Source organism: Pinus tabuliformis, chromosome 5_1 (assembly GCF_031772625.1).
Source record: "Pinus tabuliformis cultivar Carrire ecotype Pingquan chromosome 5_1, CPIR1, whole genome shotgun sequence".
Classification (NCBI taxonomy): Eukaryota; Viridiplantae; Streptophyta; class Pinopsida; order Pinales; family Pinaceae; genus Pinus; species Pinus tabuliformis.
In genome coordinates this window covers 239,453,649-239,463,189 of record NC_142305.1, presented here as the reverse complement: position 1 = coordinate 239,463,189, position 9,541 = coordinate 239,453,649, and the positions used below count along the sequence as shown (strand labels likewise).

General features: G+C 35.8%; 1 protein-coding gene and 1 pseudogene across 2 annotated transcripts in view; both read left to right on the top strand.

The window, feature by feature from the left end:
• Nucleotides 1–295: 295 nt before the first annotated feature.
• Nucleotides 296–5,657, top strand: LOC149164295 (SUN domain-containing protein 2-like; annotated as a pseudogene). The gene is made up of 2 exons (XR_016260680.1): nt 296–1,902; nt 4,966–5,657. The product of XR_016260680.1 is annotated as an SUN domain-containing protein 2-like (transcript).
• A 1,903-nt stretch (nt 5,658–7,560) lies between these two features.
• LOC149164294 (uncharacterized) overlaps nt 7,561–9,541 on the top strand; it is a 64,687-nt gene continuing 62,706 nt past the window's right edge. Inside the window, exon 1 of the mRNA XM_089429432.1 lies at nt 7,561–7,686. Coding sequence (XP_089285558.1) covers nt 7,561–7,686 — 126 coding nt within the window. The remainder of the gene's footprint in view (nt 7,687–9,541) is intronic.

The window sequence follows — 9,541 nt, the reverse complement described above, 5'->3', positions numbered from 1 at the left end:
CAACTTTACTTTTATTAAAATAAATTTCAGAATAATCACAATGTTGTTTTAGAGTCAGCATTTCAAACCATCTATTATGGTTCATGCGCAAGACAAAAACTTTTGTTTTTCCAATAAGATTTTTGTGCATTACAAAGCTAAAATGTGGGCCAAAGATGAAGTTTAAAAAATAAAAAATCAAAATTAAGTTTACCACAACAAGAGTGGGTGGAGGAGGGCTCCACTCGATAAATCTTTAAAAATTGATTGCCAAAAGTTTACGATAACAAGAACATCATCACACCAATGGAAGGGGACCCAAGATAACGTCATCGAAGCCAACCCCTCCCTCCCTCCGAGGACTGAGCAGGGGGCTTTTCTCCAAGAGATTATTGAAGTAGCGGGAGTCTAACTACATATCATTATTATTTCCATGAGATAGCCAAGCCTCCATAAAATTCATATATAACAATAATACTCATACCCCAAACCATGAAGTCCGTGGTAGTTACAGGAGCAAGATTTGTCCAGAAATATACAAATTTGATTCGTCGCATTTCACTGCAAAATATAGCCAACTGAAGCGCAAGCAAATGAGAGGGGTGAGGGATCATTTACAGGTGCGGAAATTGTTTTTCAGTGACTGCATTTTTCTTCTTTGAATCAAATAATGGTCTAGAGATCAAATCCCTCGGGTGTTCAAGGTCATACGAAACATCTGCACTCTGAACATCCAAACCCCCTTGTATCTTACATAATGTCTTCTGCTGTGGCCGTAACCGCGAACACTTCAATAAACACAACTACCCCCTCTGGAGCCCCATCAGTTCGTCAAACTGCCAGAAAACGCACCTCCGCGATTGCAACAAGAAACGCAAACCGCGAAACAGTTGCAGAGGAAGATACAACTATGTCCCAAACCCCGGATTACAATTATGGGAGGGATCTGAGCCACACCATCCGCGGGGAGACTGTGCTGGAATCGATACCCAATGGAAGAATTGCTCCCAATCCAGTGAAGATGAACCTCAAATCCCCTCGTGCTAAAAGCCCTGAAAACCGTAAAATCCCTAAAAGCCCTAATAGAAATAATAAGCCCAATGCAAGCAGGTCCAAGTGGCAGGTGGTGGCCAGTGTTTTTACCAAGGCCTTCATGGTGTTTATCCTGGTGGCTGGTTTGGGCAGTACTGCGTGGCATTGGGGTTTGTATACAAATTCGGGTTCAAATTCCGAGGTTGCAGTGCCCCTAGACGTGTTAGCTTCTGAAAGCCGCTTTCTGGAGCTTCAAGAATTTTTAAAGAAGACCACCAAAATGATGCAGGCCCAGTTGGAGTTGGTTGATACAAAGATCGCAAAGCAGGTGGAGGTTTGAGGAAGGAATTGGAGGAGAGGATAGGAGAGCAGGCGGCTACATTTTTGGTGGAGCTTCGCAGTTTGCAAGCCAAGACTGGGGAAATTGAGGATTCGCTCTTGAAGTTGACTGAGTCAGGGGTTCTGTCGAGGAAGGAGGTGTTGGCTCTAGTGACTTCTGTGGTAAACATGCATGCTGCAGAAGGAGATGGGCAGGTGCTCAGTTTGGATGATGTTCGAGCCGTCGCGAAGCAGCTTGTTGAGGCGGAGATAGATAAGCATTCTGCAGATGGCTTAGGGAGAGTTGATTATGCACTTGGAGCAGGAGGTGGCAAAGTTGTTGGACACTCTGAAGGGTATCATGTTGGCAATGGATGGAGTTGGGGCAGAGGAGCTCTGGATAAGTTGAAGATGAATTTTGATGGTCTTCATCGCGATGCAGATAAAATGCTAAAACCTAGTTTTGGGGAGCCTGGTCAGTGTTTGCCTTTGCAAGGGAGCTCCGTGTTTGTTGATATCGCTCTAAGGACTTCAATTTTACCAGAAGCTGTTACCTTAGAACATGTTGCCAAGGTATACTCTTCCTATGCTCTGTTTTATGTCTATAACATTTGTACTGTTCTCTGTGTTTGTCCAATAGCAGCTTTTAAGTCAACGTTGTATCACTAGTTCAATGTTTGTTTGTAGACCTATATTGGTTTTCAAATTATAATTCTTTTTCTCAGAGTGAAATATTATGCCCCATAAGCATAATATAGTTCCGTTTGTAGTAGTGTACATGAACTAAAATGAGTCCCCATTTATCAGTGACTGCCACAATAGCTTGAATACGACCTGCAGTTACGTTGCATGGCATGTGATGCCTGCTTTAATTTTATTCAAGATTTCCTTTGATCAGTTATTACCATTATGCTTTGGGCATGCCTTTCTTTTTTCAAATCTGTGAATCATTGCACTGAATTAAACTTTTCAGTATGATTTGATTCTTGGCATTAGAGCAAGATATTACATTGTAGGGGGTGCTATTTGAAGCTTTTCAACTATGATAGTTTCTGTTTTTGTTTGTTTATATATATATATATATATATATATATATATGAGATGGTCGAGTTGCAATTCTATCTGGATATACTATGTAGCATTTCAACAGTATTTGCAATGGAAGAGTGATTGGTGATTTATTTCTCTGATATTGTAGAAGCACCATTTAGTCATGATTGTGGTGATTGTAGTGCTTATTTACCCACCTATACAATATAAATATTTTCCACTTTTGCTCGGTGGATCCGATTCTGGTGATCCTTCTGTTTGGAATGAAAATTTGTTAACATTTCAGTGCATGTTAGTTCCATGTTATTGCAATTATGTCTTGTATGCTTTGGATGTGTATTTAATTTTTTGTAACATCTTGCGTATCTTGTGTTCGTTCCAAGTTATTGCAATTATGTCTTGTATGCTTTGGGCCTGCGTTAAACCAGTGATGGTGGTTTTGGGATAAATATACTATGTTCCACCGAGTTTCTTGTAACCCTATACCCAGTATGTTTGAGAATCTCCTCAAAATTTCTAGTGATGGCGGGGTACATCTGAGGTAGGAAGTAGGGGACCCTTACCCCAAATATATAAATGTAAACTTTCAAACTTATGTCATACAAACATTAATGATGATGGTAAGTACGGATGATTATTCAATGTGCCTTGCAAATTCACCATTCTTATTTGTTTTCAGTGACCAAACCCCACTTCCGAGCACCAAATGACTTCCCAGCAACATCAAAATGATGGTTTAGTGCTGGTAAATGGTCCTTTTGATTTCCTTGTTTGCTTATTTAGTATTTCATTGAGTGGAGGACGGTTGATGGTACGATGTAGAAAAGTGTGCAAAATCAGGAATTAATCTTTTGGGTTTTTTTTGTTCTATAAATTTATCCCCAAAAAGCTAAGTTAGGATTCGGATCTAGATATGGATATGGTTCTATCAATTTTTTGAAAGACCAGTTTCTGGATACAGTGTTTTAATATGTAATATTTATATGAATAATTAATATATTAGATTAATAAACTCATAAATAATGAATTATTTATGAGTATTTAGAATTAATATTTTATATAATTAAATTATAAACATTCTTAATGTTTATGATTAATGTAAAATATAACATTAGCTATTATAAAAATTATAATCATAAACTAAGGTGATCCAGACTATTTAGTGAACTATTTAGTGATCAATCCTTTATAACCCAAACTATTGGGAGCCAACTATTTAATAATCATTCATTTTTAACATCAATTGGATTCACAAGTTTAATCACATAAATCATTGGGGGCCAAATAATAGGAATTTAATAATCTAAAGTTTGATTACATGGTGCTGGTGTTTCAAAATTCACACTTACTAGAGCAAGTGAGCAATGGAGCAGATCTAGATTTTAATTCATATCTGATCTAGATATCTGTGGATCCAGATTCCCAGCCCCACGGATCTGGTAACAGGGTGGGTACTTCTGTGCATCCCTTGAGGTCAGTAGGAACCCTCTATGCATACCCAAATGCTGGGGACATGAGGCCTTAGATACTTGGCTTTCCTGGTGCTTTCTTTTTTTACATTTCAGTAAAAGTCCATCTAGAACATGTCCCGGCAGTTGGGTATGTGTATCTTACGTGTCACACTGTAATTATAACACGTTTGCAACAACATACTCAAAATCTTTAGAATGTAATATTGACACTTCTAGCAATTCACTCTTCCTCGGACATGCTTTTAAGTATGCTTTCAACACAAAATGAATATTCAGTGCATAGACAAACTTAATGGTAGAGTTTTTTAATTGTTATAGATTTTGAGATCCTTTCTCATATTCACATCATTTTGTCATGATTCTGAAGTTTCTGCAAACTGACCATAGAGAGCAAATGGATAGAAAGGTGAACTTTGAAGTAATTAACGAAAGTTATGTCAAGATGGGTTTAATAGTTTCTATGGACAAATGCAGTGTTAAACTTTTGCTTGGTGTCAAGATGATGATGTCCTTAAGAGAATGTCTACAAGGTGCAATGCTTCAAAACAGTAGCATTATCAGAAATAATGCCTCTGTGAGCATATTCAACATCACAATCCTTGTATAGAAATTCTTAAAGAAGCAAATTGACAATGTCACCCCATTCTTGCTTTTGTGATGCGTTACACTGTGTATTTGATATTCAATAACGTATTTAATATTAAAGTTCATGCTTGTACATTTTAAAAAGAGACAAATATTTTAGCACAGTACATGGGATGGATTTATTTTATAGCCCAACTCAGAGCAGACTTTTTGTCACAAATTTAACTATTAATTCAGTTGATACTATGTAATCTGACGTGGACTAATGGTATTTTACAATATGGAGCCATGAATATTAATATGGCTGATAACTCAGTAGATGTGGTTATATTCAGGTTTGGGGATTAGTGTTTGTATTAAGCTCGTTGCTGATGGCAACTGGCATGTTTTGTCCACTTGGCATGGGTAGCTTTAACTGGGAAGCATTTTCCATAAGCCTTGCAAATTTTTTTGGGTATTAAATTTGGTAATGTTTATGCATTTTTTTGTTGTAAACATTTTTTTTGCTGATCAATTTTGGTTTTTGCAGAGTGTTGCTTATGACAGATCAAGTGCTCCAAAGGATTTTCGTATATTTGGGTGGCTCAAGCAAGAGAGGACAATTCTGTTGCAGAAGCTGAGCAAATGGATCTGCTAGGAGAGTTCAGTTATGATCTTGAGAAAAGCAGTGTCCAAACATTTGATTTACCAGATCAGTCGAAAAGAAAACTCATCAACATGGTAAAGCTAGATGTTCTGTCTAATCACGGGAGCTCCACTCATACATGTATTTACCGACTGAGGGTTCATGGATCAGAGCCAGAGTCTGATATGCCAACAACTCTTGAAGCTTAGCTAGGGATTCATGTAGGGTCCCTTCAAACTCGAGGATCATTGATTGATGCTGGTACTTTTCACAGCTGAAAATGTCTGAAAAAGTCTGTTGTAATTGGAATCATCCATGGCTATTTTCTGATGACTGTAATCTACATGCATTATCGAGTGTTCTTCTCACAATATGATCTGATCCAAACAGAAAGCATATTGAAATCAGCCTTCTAGAAACATTTGTTTAAGTTTTTTTCCTTTCAACTGTTCTTCATCTTAGTAAGCAATTTCCTTTTAACTGTGGAGACAGTTATTTTAGACAAGCGTTCGGAAATGTTTTTAACAACAATTGCATTTAAAATGTGTAATTTAGAAATTTTAGTGTGGTACGTGTTTGTTAAAATTCAGATATAACGTTCTCTCGACTTGCCACAATATCACAAGTTCAGTTGTAACCCCTTGCAATAAATGAATTCTAAAGAGAAGTTACTCCTTTATGGGTGAGAAGCTCTAATTTCTGGCCCTTGAAATTATATTGGGCATGACTGCAAGTGTCTTTTTTTTCCTTGGTTAATGCACTCTCTCTATTCTCTTTGAATAGATTATGTATTCGGGACTTGCTATGGTAAATGTAGCATTGTAGAAGTCTCATGAAAGAGAGACATAAAGACACCCATATATTTCCCTATGAAATTGTCACCACAATCAACGTCACACAAGTTTAGAAATTCTAGGATCTTCTGTTGACCAGTTTTTTAATGGCGAGTCTCGTTAGAATGTGTTTCCGTGAGTCAACAATTTGGTGTTGTTTTATTGTATGTATTGTACATTGGTGTAGAAGTTGCAGCCAAATTGTAGAATAAATAGATAATCCATGTAATATTTCTTAAAATTGCTTTGACATGTATGAAAATTATATATATATATATATATATATATATATAGATATATATAACGTTTGTTAACCAATGTACCTGAAGTTTTAGGTGGTTTTAGTGAACTAGATACCTGAAAGTTTTAGGTGGTTTTAGTGAACTAGATAACCTACCTTAGTCAAAGGGAAGTGTGCCTTTGTACAATCCAGCTCCTAAGAGTGTTTTTGAAATATTTGCACTTAAATGACAATTTGCACTTATGTCAGCTCCTAAGAGTGTTTTTGAAATATTTGCACTTAAAATGACATATTTGCACTTATGTCATAAGCAGTAGCTACCCCAATTACCTTGGTCAAAGGGAAGTGTGCCTTTTTACAATCCAGCTTCTAAGAGTGTTTGAAATATTTGCACTTAAATGACCAAGGTAAGTGTGCCTTTTTACAATCCAGCTTCTAAGAGTGTTTTTGAAATATTTGCACTTAAATGACCTAAGGAGTAGCTACCCCAATTAGTCAAGTGTGAAATATTTGCACTTAAATGACAGGAGTAGCTACCCAATTAGTAAGTGTGCCTTAGATAAACCTTACAAAGGGAAGTATGCCTTTTTACAATCCAGCTCCTAAGAGTTTTTGTTTTTGAAATATTTGCACTTAAAGGCATAAGGAGTAGCTACCCCAATTAGTCAAGTGTGCCTTTTTACAATCCAGCTCCTCGAGTTTTGTTTTTGAAATATTTACTTAACACAAGGAGTAGCTAGCCTAGTCAAGTGTGCCTTTTTACAATCCAGCTCCTCGTAGTGTTTTTGAAACAAATTAAGTGACACAAGTAGTAGCTAGCCTAATTAGTGGAGGGACACGAGGAAGAGGATGATAGATTGGTAGTGACCACTTAGAATCGATAATGATTATTTAAAGTTATAGATTAGTAATAATAATTAACAAATAAGATAATGACTATTTAAAGATATAAAATTAGTAATTACGAGGAAGAGGGTGATAGATTGGTAGTGACCAATTAGAAGCAAATAAGATAATGATTATTTAAAGATATAGATTAGTAATAATAATTAGGAAATAAGATAATGATTATTTAAAGATATAAATTAGTAATAATAATTATTATGTTTAGAATAATAAATTTCATTATAAATTGTAATTTATAAAATAATATTTATGTTTTATAATAATAAATAAAGGTTAAGAAAAACCTAAGCACACAGATTTCACACAATGGTTATAAATAGTTATCTCCAAAGAATTAAAAAATATGAAAGAGATGTCTACGTTGAGACATATTCGACAATGTATGTTTGTTCATTAGTGTTATTTGGGCATGATCACATCTGGGTTGGAATGCACGACATTTAACCTTTGGCCACGTAAGCGATGTTGTAATTTGATGAGGACTTGACCTTGCCTATGCCCTCGACATTGCGTTATTAAATGTCGTTGCAGTACACAAGATACGGTATCTATGAATACTTGCCAGGGGGTGAGTATGAATACATAGACATTTTATTATCAATTCCAGATTCTGGTGATGGTCTTATAATTGACATTGATTTTCAGGTACAGTTCAAAATAACAAGACTTGTACCTCAATATGAAGAATTTTTGGTTTTAATTCTAGTAGGGGATAGAGTCTAATGTTGTGCAGGGACTAGTTGTTATTATAGCACTAGCCCCCCAAGCCACCAGAAATTGAGAAATGTGCAACCAATATTTAAACAAAAATATATAACATTGAGTGCAAATATTTTTTAATTAATGTCCAAAATTTCCCAAAATATTGCTTGGGCCAACAATTGTCCATAAATAGTCTTTTAAATATCAAGAGTACAAAACATCATGTCTCAACTAGAAAACAAAACCATAAATTCTTCCAAAATGGTCTATTTGAGAAGTACAAAGTACCCATCACGTCAACCTCCACTGAACTGAACTAAAGTTATGTATCTCAAATGCACATTCATACCTGCACATAATAAAAGTTGATGCATGTTAGCCATGTGTTATTCAACAATTCAAGTCACTGTGTTCAATAAATGACACTCAACCCAATAAAACACCCAAGCCATTAAATTTCCCATTAAAACAAATCAAAACACATGGATCAACCATAACAAATTCCCAACCATTGGAACACATCCAACTCAATCCAGTTCACATTCACACATTCAAAATTGAAAGATTGCAATCCATGTCAGTCCTTGCCACCAATTAAATCCAAGTGCAAAGAAGTTCAACCCTTGTTGAAGTTGCATTTTTAACATTCAAACTATTCACCAGCTCTGGAGACATACCATCACATAACATTTCACAGTGTATTTAGAATAGTTATTTTAGTTTTTGCTCAGTTTAATTATAGTTTTGTTTTCATTTCTCCATCATGGAGCATTTCACAGTATATTCAGGTTATTTGTTTTAGTTTTTTGCACAATTTAATTAATTTGTTAAAATCTCTTTGCCACAAGACATGCCTTAAGTTTATCAATAAACTCATTTGCTACATTAGTGGGCTTGTAGACCCATTTAGAATGAACCAAGTTTCATCCATTCGGAAGAGGATTAAAATCCATGTGTAATTCTTTATCGAGGAAGAGTAATCTTCTTTCATGGAAATATTCCATTAATGTATGAGAGAGCTATTCTAGAAAATGTGAAATGACATGACTCAAAAGGGAGACAGTGGTGGTTGGTGACTGAATATGGTGAGGAATAGAGGAAAAATAGTTAAAATCAGTTGGGTCATAGCCATACATGTGAGGCCTTTTTACTTACAAAATACCCTCAAAGGTTGTTCATGATTTCAGGTGGTTCATTTTTTGTTGGTGTTGAAGACTAATTTTCAGCGTCTTAATCATCTTATTGTTCTACACAACCAAAATTGTGATCACCATCTCCATTTTCATCAACATGACCATTTGGAGGAGAAAGAGACAATTTGAGGTTGGAGTTCTCATCAAAATGGATAGCCCTTTGAAACAAATTATCTTTTGAATTAAAAAATCAAACAACATATATCCTTCATATCCTCATAGCCTTAACATGTTGCCCACGATCAAGGAAGCATATCAGAGAATGTTTTCCCAGGTGTTCCTGGACTGAGACCAAGGCACCGATCCATATCTAGTGCGAAAGCAAATAGATCCAAAGCGAGTCCTGCAGATCGAGTCTCACCACCATAAGCACTACCAAATAATTTCATGAATAATGTGTGTATAAACAACCTGTATAAGCACCTTACTGTCATCACAGTGCACCTCACTGGTTTTTTCCCCAAGAACTATATAAACCCAACCGTGTATGAGTGCTCAACATTTTTAAAGGAAATTAGTAGCTCAATCAAACCTTTATTAAGGAAAGCCTAGAGCTTTCTTCATGCCAGAGAGTGTGTTATCTATAGGAATAACAATATTGACAA